Source organism: Vigna radiata, chromosome 11 (assembly GCF_000741045.1).
Source record: "Vigna radiata var. radiata cultivar VC1973A chromosome 11, Vradiata_ver6, whole genome shotgun sequence".
NCBI lineage: Eukaryota > Viridiplantae > Streptophyta > Magnoliopsida > Fabales > Fabaceae > Vigna > Vigna radiata.
The window spans coordinates 9,744,564-9,765,396 of record NC_028361.1 but is presented as its reverse complement, the minus strand read 5'-3'; the positions used below and the strand labels follow the sequence as shown (position 1 = coordinate 9,765,396).

General features: G+C 34.8%; 1 protein-coding gene across 5 annotated transcripts; it reads left to right on the top strand.

Annotated features, from left to right (window-relative positions):
• The first annotated feature begins 2,428 nt into the window (after positions 1-2,428).
• LOC106776742 (pentatricopeptide repeat-containing protein At1g63130, mitochondrial) lies at positions 2,429-15,677 on the top strand. 5 transcript variants are annotated; one of them, XM_022787490.1, is made up of 6 exons: positions 2,429-5,098; positions 6,335-6,394; positions 6,537-6,661; positions 13,923-14,159; positions 14,273-14,416; positions 14,858-15,229. In XM_022787490.1, the coding sequence occupies exon 1, from the start codon at positions 2,761-2,763 to the stop codon at positions 5,062-5,064; it is 2,304 nt and encodes a 767-aa protein (XP_022643211.1). In that variant the 5' UTR covers positions 2,429-2,760; the 3' UTR covers positions 5,065-5,098; positions 6,335-6,394; positions 6,537-6,661; positions 13,923-14,159; positions 14,273-14,416; positions 14,858-15,229. The 5 variants fall into 5 exon arrangements, with proteins under 5 accessions (XP_022643211.1, XP_014519698.1, XP_022643210.1 ...); XM_014664212.2 differs by having other exon boundaries at positions 6,335-6,661; XM_022787489.1 differs by having other exon boundaries at positions 6,335-6,661; positions 13,918-14,159.
• The last annotated feature ends 5,156 nt before the right edge of the window (positions 15,678-20,833 follow it).

Genomic DNA, 20,833 nt, shown 5'->3' with positions numbered 1-20,833 from the left:
TTTGGAAAAGAAAAGTCCTATACATAAAAATACATGATTACTTTTTTTTTTGAGAAAATACTACATCTTCATGTAATTTTGTTGTACTTATTGGAAGTTTTTTATATCAAACTTGGGCATTAATTTTGAAAACTTCATTGTTTAAATATTGTAAAAATGAGAAAATAGACAGGAAAACAAGACACCTTGTATCTTCTGGTCAGGTCTAAATAGTTAAATTTAATTTTTTATCTCCATTATCGGTGTTTTTTTGTAAATTTACGGGTGACTGATCTATTTATATTTTTTATAAGGGGTTTGTACGTCTGTTTTTTATTTGATACATTTTAGCGGGTTATAGTAGACAAATATACTTTCATATATTATGGATTCTAAGTTTTAAAGTTAACGAACCTTTGTAAAAAGTTGAGTCATTGGTATATTCGTCTTCAGGCAAAGTTCCATTCAAGATCTCTTCAATTTCATCATTTTCACTAACCTTTCTAATTTCATCGTTTGCAGATGTTGAATCATCATCTCTTAAAAAACCTCCAGGCCAATTATATGTCATTATGCTTATGAAAATTAGATAAAATTAGATAAGACAAAAATTAACAAAAATTATAAAATGAAAACTCATTATAAATCATTTTTTGTAAATTGTTTAACGAGTGTTTTTGATTTTTTTCCAGGTCAATTACCAATTCCTTTTATGTCATTATGCTTGTGAAAATTAGAAAAAAATAAATAAGACAAAAAGTATAAAAGGAAAACTCATTATAAAATCATTTTTGTAAGAAATTGTTTAATAGCGAGTGTTTCAAATATTTTTTTAAGTGAATTACCAATTCCAAAGGGTTGAGAGATGAAAGAAATTGTAAGAAATGAGTGTTTTTGATTTTGTAAGAAATTGTTTAACCAAGGTTGGAGTGAGAGATGAAAGAGAAAGGGTTGAGAGGAATCAGGAAGGTGAGTAAGGGTTTGGAGGTTTCTTGTTTTTTTTTTTAAGTTTTGATAATGAAAATTATTCAAATACCATTTACTTTAAAACTTAGAATCCATACTATATGAGTATACATTTGTCTACTATAACTCGGTACACATCATCAAAATGTACCAACTGAAAAACAGGCGTACGAGCCTCAACAAATCCCTTTTTGTGATGTTAATTTGAAGCATATATTTTATTCATTGAGATACTAATCATATATTCGAATAATACATAATAAATTAGAAAAAATAAAAAGGTTAATCAAATTATATTTATAGCTAAATGTATAATTTTTTGTTTGTTATTTAATTATTTTATGATATAAATGTTTTTAACTATTACAATAATTAATTTATATCAACAAATAAATGTAAAATAATATATATAAAAAATATTCTTACTTATGAGTTTGAAGTTATCACTGTAAAAGACTCTCATACTCATAAATTTTAGAAGTTTTGTAATTAGTAATATTTAAAAAATATTTTGAATAGTTGATGGGGTAAATTTTTATCTTGTTCTTTTTCTATCATTAGAAATATCTTGTGCGAGTTGGATAAATCTAAAATTAAACCTATTTTTATTCTTATGTTTTAATTCAACCATGTTTTTAAGTGAAATTCTGTTCTATTTTCAAAATTGTATAAAATCCATATATTTTATCTAATTCCAATATATATATAAAATACTCTTCTTTTATTACCACATTATTTTAAAAAAATTGTACTTATTTTAGCTATTATTTCTTTATGATATTGTGAAAATTAAAGATTGTTAGTTCTTAAAGAAGAAGAATATTTAACAAGCACTCTAATCTCTTAAAACTTACTTAAAATTACTAGTGAAAACTCATGCTTGTATTCACTATTTTTTATATCAAAAAATAATGAAAATATGATTATAAAAATAAATATAAATAATTTTACAATTTAATTATGGGTAGTTTTTATTTGTTTAATAAATTATCTTAATTTATTTAATAGATTATTTTTATTTGTATAATTTAAAAAGTAGTTAAATTTAAAAAACAGTAAATTTAGAAAATCAATTAAATTTAAATAAAATGATAATTTGAAAGATAAAAGTGAAAAAAAAAACTTTTTTATATAGATATAGATAATACATGTGATTTTTATTCTGACAGAACTATATAATTTTTAACAAAATTTAACTAAAAAATATTATATTTTTCTTTATAAATTTTAACTTCTACTAGAAAAGTGCACTAGAAGGGAAAGTATCAATATTTTTCATTTACACCGAAGTAAGAGAAAAGAATTATTCAAATAATGTAAAATATAATTAAGTTTTAATTAATTATAATCATTTAAAAAGTTTTTTTAAAATATTTTCTTTATTTATTTGTGAGTATATTTCAATGTGCTGCAAATCACAATAACTTCAAATTAAACATTTCATTATTATTTTTTATTTATCTCTTTCTAACCACATATCTCTTCACTTTTTTTCTTTCTTTTTATACATTTATTTCTTATTTTATTTCTCTATCTCTCCTCCTAATCTCCCTGTATCTAAAACAAAAGTACAGAATTACATTAAATCAGGGTAAACCCCCAAATACAGAGACTTCTGTTTCACCCTTTTATACATAATCCTTCAACTTCAAAAAATACTTCTTTTGTTAGTTTGTTTAAGAAGACCCTGTTTCATTTTTTTTATTAAACTCCTGTTCTTCTATGTTTTGAATGTTTTTCGCCGCAGTTATGCACCCTCTTTTTTACCTTGTACTTGTTTAGTAGTTCCAACTGGCTATTGATGGGTGTATCGTAATGTCGTTAACATGCGTTCGTGGATGTGGTTTGCTTCGCCGCCAACGCCAGTGCTTCAGTTTTGTTTCTTCCTCTGCTTCTTCTGCACTGATGATGGAAGACCACGTGTTTGATGAAAGTCCCAAGTCTTATGCTAGTTTTGTGCTTGACAGGCCTGTGCTCCAAGTTCCCGCAACAAGGAGGCGTTACTTTCCTTTAGTGTCCAGGGTGCTCAAATCACTGAGTTGGAGGGTGGCTAGAGAAGTAAGGTTTTGGAGTTGGGTTGACAGTCATGGGTTTCCTCATTCAATAAATTGTTTTAGGATTATGGTTCATGCGTTTGCTTTGGCCGGGATGCGTTTGGAAGTGTTTGCTTTGCTTCGAGATGTTGTTGAGTTCTGTAACGAGGCCAACTACAACACCTTTGAATTGTTTTCAGCTTTGCTGGATTCACCCCATCATGTTGAAAGATCTGGCGTAGTATTTGAAGTGCTTATGAAAGTGTTTGCATCCAACTCTATGTTGGAAAATTCTCTTAGTGTCTTTGTGAATGCTAAGAATGTTGGACTTGAGCCTCATATAAGGACATGCAATTTCTTGTTGAAATGTTTGGTTGAAGCGAATAGAGCGAAGTGTGTTAGATGGTTTTTTGAGGAATTGAAGGACCGTGGTCCATCGCCAAATATCCACACCTATACAATCATGATGAACTTTTATTGTAGTAATGCTGGGTGTGATTCAGATATGAGACAGGCTGCTGCGATTCTAGGGAAAATATATCAGATTGGGGAAAAACCAACTGTTGTCACGTATAGTACTTATATTCATGGACTTTGTAAAGTTGGTTGTGTTGAGGCAGCGCTGATGTTAATTCGCAATTTGAACAAACAAAATCAGCCTCTCAACAGTCATTATTTTAATTCTGTAATTTATGGGCTTTGTAAAGTTGGTTGTGTTGAGGCAGCGCTGATGTTAATTCGCAATTTGAACATACAAAATCAGCCTCTTAACAGTCATTATTTTAATTCTGTAATTTATGGGCTTTGTAAAAGAAGTGACGTGGGTGAGGCTTTGCAAGTTTTTGTAGAAATGAAGAGGTCTGGGATATTACCAGATGTTTATAGCTACAGCATATTAATTGATACGTTCTGCAAGAAAGGGGACCTAATAAAATCTTTTGACCTGTTGGATGAAATGCAACGCTCCCAGGTAAAACCATCCATTGTTAGCTACACCTCCCTCATCCATGGTCTGTGCAAGAACAATCGGTCACAGCATGCAGTGGAAATATTCCGCAGAACTGTTGCTTCTAGTTTCAAATATGATCAGATTATTTATGAAACTTTAATTGATGGATTTTGCACGCAAGGTGATGTGGATTCAGCCTTCAAGCTTTTAAAGAAGATGACCTGCTATAATTGGATTCCTTCTGCTTCTAGTTACCGCAGTCTAATTAAGGGATACTACAAACTAGGACTATTCGATCAGGCATTGGATGTTTTTGAAACCATGCTACGAAATGGTATTTGGCCAGATACTACCGCATGCAATTATATTCTTGATATATATTTTAGGGCAGGTTACTTCAACGTAGCCTTGACGCTGTTGAAGGACTTCGAAGAACATGGATGTAACCTCAACCAACATTCATATAATGCAATCATCTGTAAACTTTGTAAAGAAGGTTGCCCAGAAAGAGCATTGGAGCTCCTGCCTAGAATGCTTAAAAGGAATGTACCTCCGGCATTTGTTAATTATAGAACTCTTATATCTGGCTTTGCCGAACAGTCAAATATAAAAAGGGCTGTGAAGTTATTCACCAGAATGAAAGAAGTAGGGATCACTTTCAACATTGCCAGATATACAATTCTTATGAGTATATTTAGTCATAGTGGCAGCATGCAAGAAGCATATGACATTTTTAAGGAAATGAAAGAAAGGGGTTTGCATCCAGATCAGATTTCATATGCAACTTTAATAGCTGGCTTTTGTAATATTAGAGAATGGAAAAAGGCCTGGGCATTATTTGTAGAAATGAAGAGGGTAGGCATAATGCCAAATGTATTTACTTATACTTGCATGATTGATGGATTTTGCAAGTCAAACCGGATATATTTTGCCACCTCGCTGTTTCATGAAATGAACAGATATTCAGTTATTCCTGATGTTGCAACTTACACTGTCCTCATTGCTTGGTACCATAAGCATGGGGACATTGGCCAAGCACAGAAGCTATATGATGAAATGAAGGAAAAGGGTGTTTTGCCAGATGATATAATTCATAATATTCTAGGTCTGAAGGCATGTAAAGTTCAAGAAGGTTAGGCAGCTGTATTAGGGCTTCCATCATATCCAGCTGGTATGTGTTTTGACGTAATTTCTTGTATTTGACATTTTTATCATCATATGACCTGTTACTAAATGCTAGCCTGTTAATTGATAATCCACTTCAAATGGTAGTCATTATAAAATCCTCTAAGGCTGTATCACTATTGACATTCCTCTTAATATATAGGTTTTGTCTTCCGAGTGGGCTGGGCAGGGTTTAGCATACTTAATTGTTATTTACGCACTAGTTTATAACAAATTCCCCACTAAGGTAGTTATTCTGTGACTAATATCTGAACTGACATTTTGAAAGTCAATAAAATTATATGTAAAACGTTACACATAATTTGTGTATGCACATGAAAATTCACATATATAGGCACACCATTAGGTTTTTGTTTATGCAAAATAGTGTGTAGAACATTTCCAAAACAGAGCAGGAACTACCAGTGTAAAAATGAAATTGAATCATATTCATCATCCTCCAACTTTGTTGAATGAAATTTCAAGATTAATTACATGTGTTATTCTTTAAGATTTTTGTGTTTTCATTTAGTGTATGAACAGTTCTTTTTTTCATTAATGGTTCCTATGCTTGTTTTAATTTTTGTGAATTACCAAAATTTTTTAGCTGTTACAATAATAAATGGACCCATTTTATCATCAAGTTGAAATATTCTGTGGATGTTGGTGTTGATTAAATGATGGAGTGAATTATTCTTTAGATATAGAATTAATACTAATGATGATTATAGTACTGAAATTATAAAAAAAATATTACTGTTAATCCATTATTATAATTTGTCAGAATTTTAGCTTGTTTTCTTCTTTATCATGTTTCATGGCTTCCTGCTATTTCATTCTGATATTTCTTTTGATCTAAATCCCTTTGCAGTCTTTGGCTCTTTCCTCTGGTGGAAAAATGATCTCACTCCTTTTCCACTCTATAATTTTTGCCCAACTTATAGACTTTATAATTTTATGTGAAAAATCTAATGCTATATCACATCACTACTTGAACTAATGCAGCGCCACTTCTTTCTATTGACATGAAAGAATAATATCATTTGCATTCTTGGCTTTAAAGACATTTTCATTCCAATGTGCTTTATTTTTATATGCATGACTTGATTCTACTTTTCTTTTTCGATTTTTGGTCAAATAGAATTAATATTGAACATGGTTCTTGTGTCTGCCACTTTATCTATCAGTTTCTGAGTTTATCCGGTTACCATATAAGCATTGTTTTTGCCTGAAATGCTTGCAGATCTTTGGCCAGATACAAGTAAAGGAAGACACTGTCTGTAATCAATTTCCTGAAGCAAATGTAGGGTCATGATTCCACCTTACCTTTTAAAATGCTTGCTAGATGACAGATTATGAGCGCTTGGTGTGCATAGCATAGGAAAAAACACTTGCATCAATGCCTGATGTTGTTTATTTTCCAACATGTGAAACTCCCTACGTAGAGGATGAAGACCAGCATGCTCGATGCCCAAAGTGTTTTATTTCAAGCTTTTACACCCTTTGCAGAAAATGCAGCTACACTGGTATAGCATTCATGAGTGTAGATATGAAGCTTCAGATTTTGCAGGTATGTTATTTGGATCCGAAATTGGATAAATGGTTTAGTTGTCAGTGGTTCTTATAGACTCACAGTTATGAAATGTTTTTTTGGTGAATGCATAGGTAATAGACTCTTATAACCAGCATTTACTTATATTTTACAGGTATACTATACATTCTTATGTAGTTGAATGATGATGAGATGTTTAAACTTGATCTACTTATGAAAACTATTCATCCCATGTTAGATTGATGAAAGTCAATGTCAATAAAATTATTGGGTGGATTAAGTGTAATGATGCTTACTCTTACTCCTATAGCAAATAGATCTCCTTAGTGCCATCCATTTGTAGGTTCTCTTGAACTTTTAATTTCTTAATTACTAGCTTATTCTTTATCCTTTTTTCTTCATGTGCTTGATCCCATGAGATCAGGGAGAAATAGAGAACACTGGTGAGGGAGATTGATTGAAAATGAGGGTCGTACAAAACCATGTGCGATGCATGTTCTATGTCTAGAGCTTTATTTATCCTTTTTTTCATCTGCTTGGTCCCATGAGAGCAGGGAGAGATAGAGAACACTAGTAAGGGAGATTGATTGAAAATGAGGGTCGTACAAAACCGTGTGTTATAAATTTTCTATTTATAGAGCTTATTATCAAATGTGAGAGACAATATCAAATGAAATACAGTCACATCATACGTAAGAGATACAAATCCATTGAAGAAGTCGTAGACAAATTGGCAGCATACATATCCCAAATGTGGAAGCAATCAACAGTACTATCTGTTCAGGAAATATGTGAAGTTACTAGTTAGTTAGGCTTATTTTGTAGGCTGCCACATGTCAGTAGCTTGGAGGATAAATTTGTTATGGGTCAGTTGAGTCAGTTTTGCTATGGGTGGCAACTCTGATCTGCTGGGATGTCTTATGATTGATTCATAAAATTCTTGTAGTTCTTCTCATCTCAATAAAGTTTTCAGAACCTTTCTTTACGTGGTTCCTATTTCTCCCTCAAGTTCTTCGAGTCTTTCAAATTCCTAGAACTAGAAATTTTCATGACAATTGGTATTAGCCTTCATGATCCATTTGGAAGTTTTTCTGCCATGGTGGAAGCTACTCGTAATGTGGTGCAATCAAGGATTGGAAGAACACATGTGTGCAAGATCAGAGTCTTGGTTAATGGAGCTTGTTGGGTCATTGCAGAACACTGTCATTGATTCCCAAATTCAAGAATTGCTAAAATAGAATTCAGAAGATATTCATGGCCCTTCCACTAGTGTTGTCTCTAGAGGTGAACGTCCTTGTGTTTCCTCATATTCTTGCGGAACAAGATTAGCTAGAATAGGTTTGCCTCATTTTTCTGGTGAAGTTGTCTTGTCAATCAATGGATATGTCAATACAAAAATTATTTTTTAATTCATAATACACCTGATGATGTTAGAGTGGATGTTAGGGATTCGAGTAAGAATTCCTAACGAGCTCTCTTTCTCACTCACTCTCAAACAATCAAGAACTTGTAAAGAATGAAAAATATGTATGGTATTCACATCAAAGAATTCAAGAATACAGTGTACACAGGAGCTTAACCTCCTTCACCTGGTTCATAGACCGGTCAAGATTGGTGGATGAATTGCAGCTTGCACAGGAGGATACTCCTCCCTACCAAGTGAGTCTGGGAGACGGACAAAAGAAAGGGACCTGGGGGTGCTACCCAAGAATAGTGGTCGAAATGGGGGGTGTTGCGATCGAAGAAAAGTTTTACCTTTTCGAGTTGGGGGGTGTCGACATGATCCTCGGAGTGGAGTGGTTGGCCAAGCTGGGGGAAATTACGCTCAACTGGAGGGAGTCCACCATGGTTTTCACCCATGCAGGAAGAAGGGTGACCATTAAAGGCGGCCCAACTATGGAAAGGAGGGTGGTCGAACCCGCAAAGTTGCTGAAGCTGAGTGAGGTGAAGACTTGGGCCTTGATGTGGAGTTTGGAGAGCAAGGAGGTGAGGAGCGAGGCGAAGAGTGAAGAATAAGAGTTGACAGAAGAACAAAAAAAGGACATGGGTAGAGTTTTAAAGCAGCATGCAGGGGTATTTCGGGAAACCCCAGGTTTGCCACCTAATAAAAAGACGAAGCCTCAGATAAACTTAAAGGAAGGCACCGACCCCATCAACGTTCGACCTTATCACTATCCCCACGTACTGAAGGAAGAAATTGAGAGACAGGTGTCGGAAATGCTGCATGCAGGGATTATCCGACCAAGTATAAGTCCTTACTCGAGTCCGGTCATCCTCGTCAAGAAGAAGGATTGGAGTTGACGATTCTGTATCGACTACCGTGCTCTCAACCGCGCCACTTTTCCCAACAAGTTTTTGATTCCGGTGATCGAAGAACTGTTGGACGAGCTCCACGGTGCACGATACTTCTCGAAGGTGGACCTCAAGGCTGGGTATCACCAGATTCGGATGGACGAAGACGATGTGTAGAAAACAACTTTCCGCACTCACTTAGGGCATTACAACGTAATGCCCTTTTTCCAGAGTGCCATAAATGATCTATTCAAACCGTATCTTCACAGGTGCGTGCTCGTCTTTTTCGACGATATACTCATCTACAGTGCGGAATGGGAAGAACACTTGCAACATGTCGAACAAATATTGAGCGTTTTACAGCAGAACCACTGGGTGGCCAACGAGAAGAAGAGTGAGTTTGGGAAAAGAAGGATCGGGTATTTGGGGCACGTAATAACGGGAGAAGGGGTCCAAATGGATAAGGAGAAGATCGAGGGAGTGATCGCGTGGACAGAACCAAAAACACTGAAGGCGTTGAGGGGGTTCTTGAGACTCACCGGCTATTATCGGCAATCATCTGGGACTATGGGAAGATAGCCAAACCCCTCACTGAGATGTTGAAAAAGGGGAATTTTACTTGGACTGAGGCGGCCAGGGCAACAATGGGGAGATTGAAAGTAGCGGTGACCATGGCGCCGGTGTTGGCGTTACCAGACTTCTCACAGCCCTTCCACGTGGAATGTGACGTGTCTGGAACGGGAATTGGGGCGGTGCTAACCCAGAAGAGGAAACCGATAGCTTATTTCAGCAAAGCGTTATCGGAGGCGACCTTGGGTAAATCGATTTACGAAAAGGAGTTGATGGCGGTGGCGATGGCAGTGCAACACTGGAGGCCATATTTGTTGGGCCGAAGGTTCGTGGTGCACACGGACCAGAGAAGTTTGGAGTTTTTGTTAGAACAGAGGGTGACAACCCAAGCACAACAACACTGGATAGCCAAGCTTCTTGGCTACGACTTTGACATCATGTACAAAACGGGGGCCAACAACAGGGTGGCAGATGCTCTGTCGCGAAAGGGAGAAGGGGAGTTAAACGGCGATGCTGAAATCGAAGGAGAAGAAAGGAGAGTGGAATTGATGGAGATAGTGAGGCCATATTGGAAAGACTTCCAGGACGTGATGCGGGAAGTGGAAGAAGATGATGAATTGAAGAAAATCATTGAAGGAGTTACCCAGGATCCAAACAAATATCCTGCTTACACCATTGAAAACGGGTGGTTGCACTACAAAGGAAGATTGGTCATTCCGGCTAAATCTGAGTGGGTGCAGAAATTGTTGGCTAAATTTCATGGAACACCGACAGAGGGCCATTCAAGGGTCTACTGAACGTACCGGAGGTTGGCACAATCGCTTTACTGGACGGGGATGAAGAAGACCATGACCGAGTATGTCGCCAGGTGCTTGGTATGCCAGCAGAACAAGTACATGACAACATCACCGCAGGGCCTGTTGCAACCGCTGCCAATTCCCCAAGCTATTTGGGAGGACACCAGCATGGACTTTATTGTAAGACTCCCAAAATCCAAAGGCTATGATGTTATACTGGTGATTGTAGATAGATTGAGCAAGTACGGGCATTTCATCGCGCTCAAGCATCCCTATACTGCACGGATAGTAGCTGAAGCTTTCGTAAGAGAAGCAGTTAAGCTCCATGGGATTCCCAAGACTATAGTAAGTGACCGGGATCCATTATTTCTCAGCGCGTTTTGGAGAGAAATGTTTAAAATACAGGGCACCCATCTCCGGATGAGCACAACATACCATCCGGTTACCGACGGCCAGACTAAGGTGTTGAATCGAGTGTTGGAGGGTTACTTACGCTGTTTTTGTTCGGAACAGCCCAAGTTGTGGAACGTGGTCCTTCCCTGGGCAAAATACTGGTATAATACCAGCTACCAAGGGGTTGCCAAATGCACACCGTTTGAGACTGTATATGGAAGACCTCCACCAACGTTATCAAGGTTTATTCCGGGAGAAACGATGGTAGAAGCCGTGGCCCAGGATCTGCAAACCAGGGATGAAGCGTTGCAGCAGCTACAGGTACCATTTGTCGAGGGCGCAAGATGGATGGTGAAGCAAGCGAACCGGAAGAGGAGATCGGTGACCATTAAGGTAGAGGATTGGGTGTTTTTAAAAATCAGGCCCCACTGACAGACATCCATGTTAGTGAAACTACATCCGAAGTTAACGACTAGATATTACGGACCATTCAAGGTGGTTCAGAAGATAGGAGAAGTGGTGTTCAGATTAGAATTGCCAGCGAACGCTAACTAAAATTAGCGATTGGGACGAAGCAGGTGGAAGCTGAACTACCCGCAGATCTACACGTAGGTGGGCCGACGTGCTGGCCAGCCAGGGTGCTGAATAGAAGGGTTCAATAGCAGGAAGGAGAACAACGTAACAAGTACTGATTGAGTGGCAAGATGGAGGTGTGGACAGTGCAACGTGGGAGGATAGGATGCTGATGCAGGAACAATTCCCCGAGTTCGACCTTGGGGACAAGGTCAGTTTTCAGGGGGAAGTGATGAACATGGAGAGTTTGTGAGAGGAAAAATAGGAAACAGAGGACTTAACTGTTATTCAGTTAAGTAGGGGGGCGGGAAAGAGGTCTATAAAAAGATCTCTTATTGTATCAGTTAGGCAGTTAGACATTTGTTGATTTGTTGACCGGTCTTTGCACCTGGTGAAGGAGGTTAAGCTCCTGGACTCTTCTATATTCTTAAGAAAGGATGAAAGAAGTTATTGATAAGCATAGGAGTGCAGACCATTCAAGACTGGAGATTTTGTGTATGTAAAGTTGTACCCATAAAACAAGTACCCATGGCATTTTCAACTGCATTGGCATTGTAGCTACAGGCTGTTGGGTCTACCAAGGAGGAGGTTCACTGGGGAGATACAAACACCAATGAGATCTAAGTCTAACCATATACGGGATTAACACCACTCTCTACCCAAAACCTTAAGACAATGGGTTAATGGGTATTTTACTTTTATAGTGCTCTACTTTCTCATTTCTATCCAATGTGGGACTTGGACTCACTTGGATTCCCAACAATCTCCCCCTCAAGGGTGAGTCTCTTCCACATTGGTACACTCCCCCTCCAGCAAAAGCATTCCTAACCAACCACAACCACAAGTAGCCCTTCGTACCGCAGTTTATTTTAACAGGACATGCTTACCTGGAACCCTTCGTCAAGAAGACTTTCGATATAGGGACCATTGTATTCATCTAAGCCGGTCACCAAGATGAACCATCAACTCTGATACCACTGTTGAGTCTATCGAGGAGGAGGTTCACCGGAGAGACACAATACCAATGAGATCTGAGCCCAACCATATAAGGGATTGACACTACTCTATCCAAAACCTTAAGACAATGGGTTAATGGGTCTTTCACCTTTATATAGTGTTTTACTTTCTCATTTCTATCCAATGTGGGACTTGGACTCACACTTGGATTCCCAACTTACAATAAGGTTCACAATGTGTTCTTAAGAAACATGTGGGCAACATGGTTACTACTATCCATCTCCCTTACCAGCATGAAGATGTTTTTGCTGAAAAGGAGCCCGAAGCTGTTCTGGATCGTATGACAGTCAAGAAAAGAGGAATCTCAGTTACTAAAGTGCCTTTGAAATGGAAACACCATCTACCAAAGGATGCAACTTGGGAATAGTACTATGATCTGAAGAAGAAATTTCCAGCTTTCCAACCTTGAGGACAAGGATTCTTTCAAGGGGAGGGCTACGTTAGGAAATATCTGAAGCCATTAGTCAGTTGGGCTGATTTTGTGAGCTGCCACAGCCAGTAGCTTGGAGGATAAATCTGTTATGTGTTAGTTGTGTCAGTTTTGCTATATATAGAAACTTTGATCTGCTGGGGTGTCTTATAATTGATTTCTAAAATTCTTGTAAGTCTTCTCTTCATCTAAATAAAGTTTTTGGAATCTTTCTTTACGTGGTTCCCTATTTCTCCCTCAAGTTCTTCCAGTCTCTTGTCTTCCTAGAACTTGAAATTTTCACAACACTATCGTAGGCAAAATACTTAACCAGTAGGCATAGTAGTTAATTGTGTGCAATAGCGTATTGCACACTATCATGTTGCGTCCCCCTCTGTTCCTGTAACCTATGCCACCTTGCACCTTGCAATAATTGCTTAAGATATCATTTTCTCAGAAAAAAGTTCTAACCAATTGTATCAGATACTGGTACTATTACTCTCAGGTGTTGTAGGTTGTTCTGCCCCTAAAACCTTTGTTGTTTTATGGGTAAGGGAGGGGGGCTCAGAAACTTGCCCACCCCAATAATCTGACCACTTTTCTAGCCGTTTCTGATTACTGCTTTCTGCCCTGGCCTGTATATGTTCTGCCTTGCTCATATGCATCTAACTAGCCTAGCTCTGTTATCTGGCACCATCACAGTCTGTTGTTTCTACCCAGTTCACTCTCTCACTGTTCCTTGGTCTCTCCTACTTATTTTTGTGTGTTAGGATTCAATTGTAATGTCCGAGACTTGAGTTTCCTATTCGAAATGAGATTCTAATGCATGGTTAATTAGGCCTTGGCCTCTTCAACTACAAATATCTAGCTTTTAGTGAGGTTCTCATAAGGATTTTAGGAGTGGTGTCAAAGTTGGTTGATAATTTCTTGGAGAAGGATATCTATTAAGGGGCTCAGCAGAAAGGTTGAGTGAACTGGCTTACAGTGCAGTCGCCTCTGGGGCAAGCTTCGATAGGGACTGTGTTTGGAATCTCTAGCATTGCATTGTAGTTTCTTGGTCATTTCTTTGTCATGATGCGAGTCTAGTATGTTGCTAGAGTCTATTGCTCTTGATGTTCAAATACTATGAGACGTGTCTTTCTATTCTATTATCCTTTTTCTTGATTTTTGGCAGTAAATTTTTAACCAAAAAAAGGCTTACAGTTTTCTGATTTTCGTCTTAGTATAGGACTGTCAAAATTTAAATCATTTAAAGGAAGATTGAAAGCGTAGGGATTGAGAAAGAGGAATGAAATGCTCAGTATGAAAGATTGAAAGCGTAGGGAATTCCAAGCTATGCCCTTCTTGTGACACTAATTTCCCGAACTGAAGGTTGCAACAAAATGAAATGTGGTAGTTGTGAGCAATACTTCTGTTACCGCTTCAACAAAGCAATTGATCCATTAAATCCGGATGGACATTTAAGGTATTTGACTCCTTAAAAGTGAAAGCACTGTCAAAATTCTTCTGCATGATTTGTATCTGCCAAAATTCAAATTACAGACTTCTTTATGAACTCACTTTTTTTCTTTATTCAAGGGATGGCTCATGTGAGCTGTTCCCCCGAGAAATGGCTGAGTCCTGGCAAGAGCGGAAATCATCGCCAGGCAGTAGGACGATTACATGCCGAGCTTTTACATGCGTGGCTTGGCATGTCCTAATTGTCGTCAATTTAATGTAAAGGTGAGTAAAGTTTTCTGTTTGTTTCTTACAATTACTTGAAACTATCTGTTTGAAGTTTCAATGACACTATCATTGTTGAGTTACTGAATTAATTGAGACTGTGGATTGATTGAGATTATGAATTTGGTTAGCTTCTGATACAGCTGCCGGGAGCTCTATTATAATATCTACTAGAGAAGTGACCTTCCAGTTTTTAGTCTACTATATATTTTGGAGAGATACACCTATGTTAGATGAGTTTTACTATTATGAATTTCTCAACCCTTAATGTTAATCTTCTTAAAAAAATACGAAAGAAAGAACAAAACAAGTGATAATTCCTGAATAAAAATTATGTGTCAACGCAAAAAACAAAAGGCAGAATATGATTAATTTGATTCAGAATTTTATTAAATGTATTGCCTACTTATCTCCTTTTCTTTGGCAACATCACAAGTGCAGATGGTTATAGAGGAAAAACTAAGGCAAATGTGGTTAATGGAAGGAGATATTTGCAGATCCGATGTTCTTGTTCTCCAGAATTACTCGTGTTTCCCTTTTCAGAGGTGTATATATGTATGAACATGTGATTACTCCAGCACCTGTATATTTTCTTTCCGTGGGTATTAGAACGGTTATGTTATTAATATTTTATTGTTTGCTAATTATATTTAATAATTTCAAATGTATATAATAAAATTAACAACTAATATTAAATTTACCGAACTTAATTTGATTAACCCTTATTAGCTCGTAGGTATACGGTAGGTACCGAGAACTTAATTGGAATAACGAGTTCGTTATAACAATTGAAGGTCAATAAATGTTTTTCTATTGTGGTTTACAATTGTTCGGTGATTTTTGACATGATATGTTATAGTATTTGTGTTTTAGAAAACCCGATTATTGGTGTTGAAGTATGATTATTTAAATGTTGGGAATGAAGAAGAACCGAGGTGAAGAACATGGAAGATGAAAGAAAACTAAGATGAAGAACTTGAAAGAAGAATCACTGGTTTAGGGTCTATGGGATAACTCACCTCCTTCAATTAGAATAAGGAAGAAGAATCAAGATGAAGAACGAGGAAGAAGAAGAACAACTAAGATGAAGAACATTGATGAAGAACCACTGATTTAAGACTTGGTGACATAACTCACATATTCCAACCAAAACGATGAAGAATTAAGATGAAGAACCACTTATTTAGTGTTTCAACCAAAGAGAGAAATTAATTGACACCTATTTACATGTCTATTTTATTGCATTTTAAAATCAAATGTCACGTATTATAGATGTTCACTTCATTATTTCCAAATGTTGCTTTAGTCGATTTAACGACAAGGGTCTAATGGCATGCATTTTTTCAAATTATGGACCAAATTCAGATAAATAAAAATAAAAGGACCTATTTGAGATTTTCTTACAAAAATATGAACCAAATTTTTTATTTGAATATTTGTTTGCCTTTTATATTTTTTAAAAATGTTTTTAAATTTTATCAACTATATTTCATTAACACTTACAAATTTAAGAAAGGTTTTGATTCTTATAAAATTTTATTTGATATTCTAATTTGAAATGTATACAATTATAATATATTTTTAAATATTTGATACTGAAGAAATAATATTATCATTATTTTAATCGATTGATATTGTAATAGTAAGAAATCGGATATGAATTCTAATATAAAATCATTATTCACTAAGGATGGGATGAGAAAAAAAATTTATATCCATTGAATTTGAGCATGGGAACAAGAATGGTTTTTTTTTTCTTTCTAAAAATGAGTATTGGATAGCAAAATTATTCTCGTCTCACCCAAGTGTCATCCGTGGGAGGAGACTTTGAAAGGATTCAAATGTTTATATTAGCCAAATGAAAAGAGGCGTTTATAGAAAAGTTTGAAGTATAAATATTTTATGCTTTCAAGTTTGAAAATGTATACTGGTGAAATTATAAGTATTAAGGATGTTCATTTTTGCGTTTAATCTCGTTTGGGTTGAAATTTGTGGCTTAAATACATCTTGATTCGTTTAAGTAGTTAATTCATTTGAAATGTTTAATTTTGTTTTTAGTACATTAAAACGTATATTAATATCTTAAAACATTTTTAGACTTGTTATGTATGCCATTGAAAGCATAAAGTAATAGATTAAAATCATTTAAACATTATTTTGAAGTTTAAAGGTATAAAATAGTGTTTTAATAGATTAAAAATTTGCAGCAAGACATCATAATAATTGGGTTAAATATGTTTTTGTTCCTTAACTTTCAGTGAAAATTGGAATTAGTCTCTCTTCAAAATTTTGCCCTAATTTAATTATCTAAACTATAGAAATATATGAATTTAGTCCTTTTAACTAAATTTTGTTAAGTTTATTTAATGTTTAAAGCACGTTTCATGATAGCATTTGGGTTGTTTACATTATCTGACATATTTTTGCTTCAAACATCAAATGAAGTTAATAAATTTTGGTTAAAAGAACTAAATTCATACCTTTCTAAAGTTGAAGATTAAATTATGCCAAAATTTTGAAGAGGAACTAATTCTAATTTCATTGAAAGTTAAGAGATCAAAAACATATTTAACCCAAAATAATTAAATATTTAGGTAAACTCTACAAGTTAAAAACACATTTTCCGGAGTTACTCTACTCTTCAATGGTTTCAAGATCATATATGGAACAAATGTTATGATAGTCTTTGTATTATTTTTCCTTCTCATCTCGTACAATAACTTATTATTTAGGTAATATAGTTTTTTTTTTCTCTAATTGATTGAGATTGTCAAATTTATTGATCAGGTTTTATAAACATGGCTAAAAATTTGATTCACAAGAATTAACTCATTAGTTATGAGTTAAGTTAAAAATGAATTAACTTAATCAATTTATTTTTTACTTTTTAGTGAGTTAAAATTTTGTAATTCAGTTTGATTGTTAAAATTTGTTGAATTACTTAATTTTTATTCTTTTTTTAATAAGTTGACTCAATTCATTATTCTATAGTCATACCACTAAAATGTTTATCTATTTTATCAAATATTAGTATAAAAATAATAGTTGAAAATTAAATTATTAACCTAAATAGCTTACAAACAAATAAATTAAATATTCTAATATTTTAAAAAGACCAAATCATCACCTTATATAAAAGAAGCAGTAAATAATTATAATAAAATTTATAAAAATAATTTTGATTAATTTTGAAAAGAAAATTAAAGCTCAACGCATTTCCCTTAGTTTATATCTAGAATAAGAGTGATAGTAGAATGTGTCCTAATTATCACCCATTATCATTAAAGAGAAAGAAGAGTGAAATTAGTTTTTCTGAAATTCTTGAATGAAATTAGTCTCTACAACAATATTGCATGTGTATTTGGGTGCGTGTGTACGAGTTAAATACAATTTTTTATTCAATTCTTTATTCATAGGAAGATCTCGTGTAGAGATATTTTTCGAATCCAGAACCTGTTCCTTTACATGCCTACTCCAACCCAACAATTCACTTGGAAAATGAGTAAGAATATATTGTATCAAGATTTAAATTATTATTTAATCAAATAATAAGTACATTTTATATCTTCAAAAAAATATAATAATAATAATAATAAACACTTTCTATGTTTAGTTTCAAAACTGTCCATGCTTTCACATTCTTCTATTCCAAATTGTAAGGTTTATTAATTATTTATTTTGCTTTAATCCTTTTCTAAAATAACTAATTTATCTTTATGAGAAATACATCACTTACACTTACAACCTTTTTTTATAACTTGTTTGAGAAGACTATATGACAAATAAAAACATACGTTTAGACTAGGTATATCAATGCTTTATATTTATTAGCTTGCTTACATGAATCTTAAACATCAATAATTCTAGCATGAAAGAAATATTCAGTTTTCTATAACCATTTCGCCGAAGAAATTTACTCCATAATATTATATTTATGAAGAATTTGTATAAATTTAACATCAAAACAAACTACCAAAAAATATTACCAATTAATGTATTACTTTTTTTTTATTTGTGATTTTACATCTCAACAACTATTCCATTTACCAAAACACCCCTACCACATTACTTGATATATGAAAACACCATTAAGAACTATTCCAATTACATATGTAACTTAATTTAGAAAAATGTCACTTACATTATTTTTATTATTAATACCATTATTATTATTATTATTATCATCATTATTATCATAACATCCCAAAATAACTATATAGTAGTTATCACAAATTAATAAAATAGATCAGTCATAGACAGAAATATAAAGTAAGATTTACAATTATCCAAAATAACCATAGATTTGAAACTTTATATAAACAAAGGAACTAAACAAAACTATCTACAAGAACTAATCTAAAACAAACTAAACATCTGCAACATCTCTGTCCAACGCCAGTTCCAAAGAGGCCACATCTCCCTCTGTTCACACCCATTGAATGATCATATCAAGGAGAGGAAACAACGGGAACATACAAACACAAACACAAACAAAAAAGATAAGCTAGAATATAAACAATTAATGATACACACACACACACACTCGTTTAAACATTGTACAAAAGACAAACAAATTAAAACATGATCAACAAACACTTTATGCATGACACTATTATGACCGGACTGTCGGACTTAGAATGAATGTCAAACTATGACGACTTGTGCCCTTATGGTGGCTTCTACTGCTTTGCAAAGTCATTGCCAATGAGTTTCATCCTACCACACTCACAAGGTTAATTTGTTCCACGCCTTGGATCATATTGGAAGTATCCAAGACTAAGACTCCTGCTAGTCTCACCACATGTATCAATCCTCTCTATTTAAAAAGAATGACCATTTAAGTGTCAAGATAACCCCAAGACTAAGCTCCCTGCATTCAGACTAATGATACTTGAAACTACACCAAGAATTTCACCTTGGAACTCACTTTCACAACTTTGAAACCCTTTGAAACCATGTACATATATCTCTTTACTTTCACATTGCATACCAGCATATATAAACTTTAATCACACTTTAAAAGACCATAAACAACCAAACAAATCACTGAAAAACACCTAAAACATAAGCATATGAACACACAGAGTGGCTCCCAGGCACCTAAAAGTTTGTGCCCAAAAGCTAGCGCCCAATGCCCCAAAACAGAGAGTTAACGCCCAAGCATTGGAAATTTGGAGCTTAGCACTTGAAACCAGTGAGATAGCGCCCAAGAGCCAGGATCCCAACGCTCAACGCCATGACATATGCAAAAGCACTAATTTTCTGACTTTGGACATTTTACCCCCAACTTCTAAAGACCGCTAGGACCCTCCAGACCTTGAGAAACTTCTAAAAACACTAATGTAACTAAAAACCCAAAATCACTTCTTTAAGCTACTCAAAATCATTTTTTACACTTTCTAACACCCATATCAATCCACCAACTGCATAACCAAGTCCAAATACACTTGTTAGCACCCTCCAATATCTCAGTTTCCTTCCAGCCATCCTACTTTTATTTTCCAATACATAAAACCTCCCAATTGTACTAAGAAACTGAACCTATGAAGGAATTATCCCTTCCATGACAGCTTTTACTTATTTCAACATTTAGACAAGTCCTAATTGGTCTAATAACAGACTTCTAACACTCCAAAACAGTTCAAACCTTCACCTCAATACCTTATTACTCAAAACCTCATTTTTACACTAAAAATCCTCTAAAACTTCAACAATGAAACACCTCTTAGATACATATAAGATTTTACTCCTGAAACACTTACAAGTCTCAAATTAACTCATGGCAGCTCCTATACAGTTGCTTACTCACCTCACTCTCTCTTTCTCAAACTCACCCATTAAAACCTTCATTTTTAGTCTTAAAACTCAAGAATTTGACCACAACCCACCCAAACACTTTGAATTCAGTTTTAAATACCAAAACATCTTTATTACAAACAATCATGACAACATAGAACATCAATTTCATGTCATTCCAATTATACACACATCATACTACCATATATCCCTATTTAAACATAAAGAACACTACACTACAATTACAATTTTATTCAATTCATCATATTATTCTCATGGATACTATTTTAGCACAACAAGCGTGACCTAAACAAGTTTTAGCTTTCCTTACCTCACAAAGAACTACCCAACTCAAAAGACTTCTCACTAATTGATTAAAACGTAAGGAATTTCTAAAAACACCTACGAAACATCAAATTGGGAACAGAAAGAGTCGACCTTAGATTAACCAAGAACAAATAGAAGAAGCAAGATTACACATGCAACGACAATCTCATTCTTCTAATTTCATATTAAGAACAAAAAAAGGAAAAAGGAGTTCAAACTTACTTGTTTTATGACATAATTAATCGACTAGATGTGGAGATAACACAATTGTGATCTCCTATAAACTTCCTTATC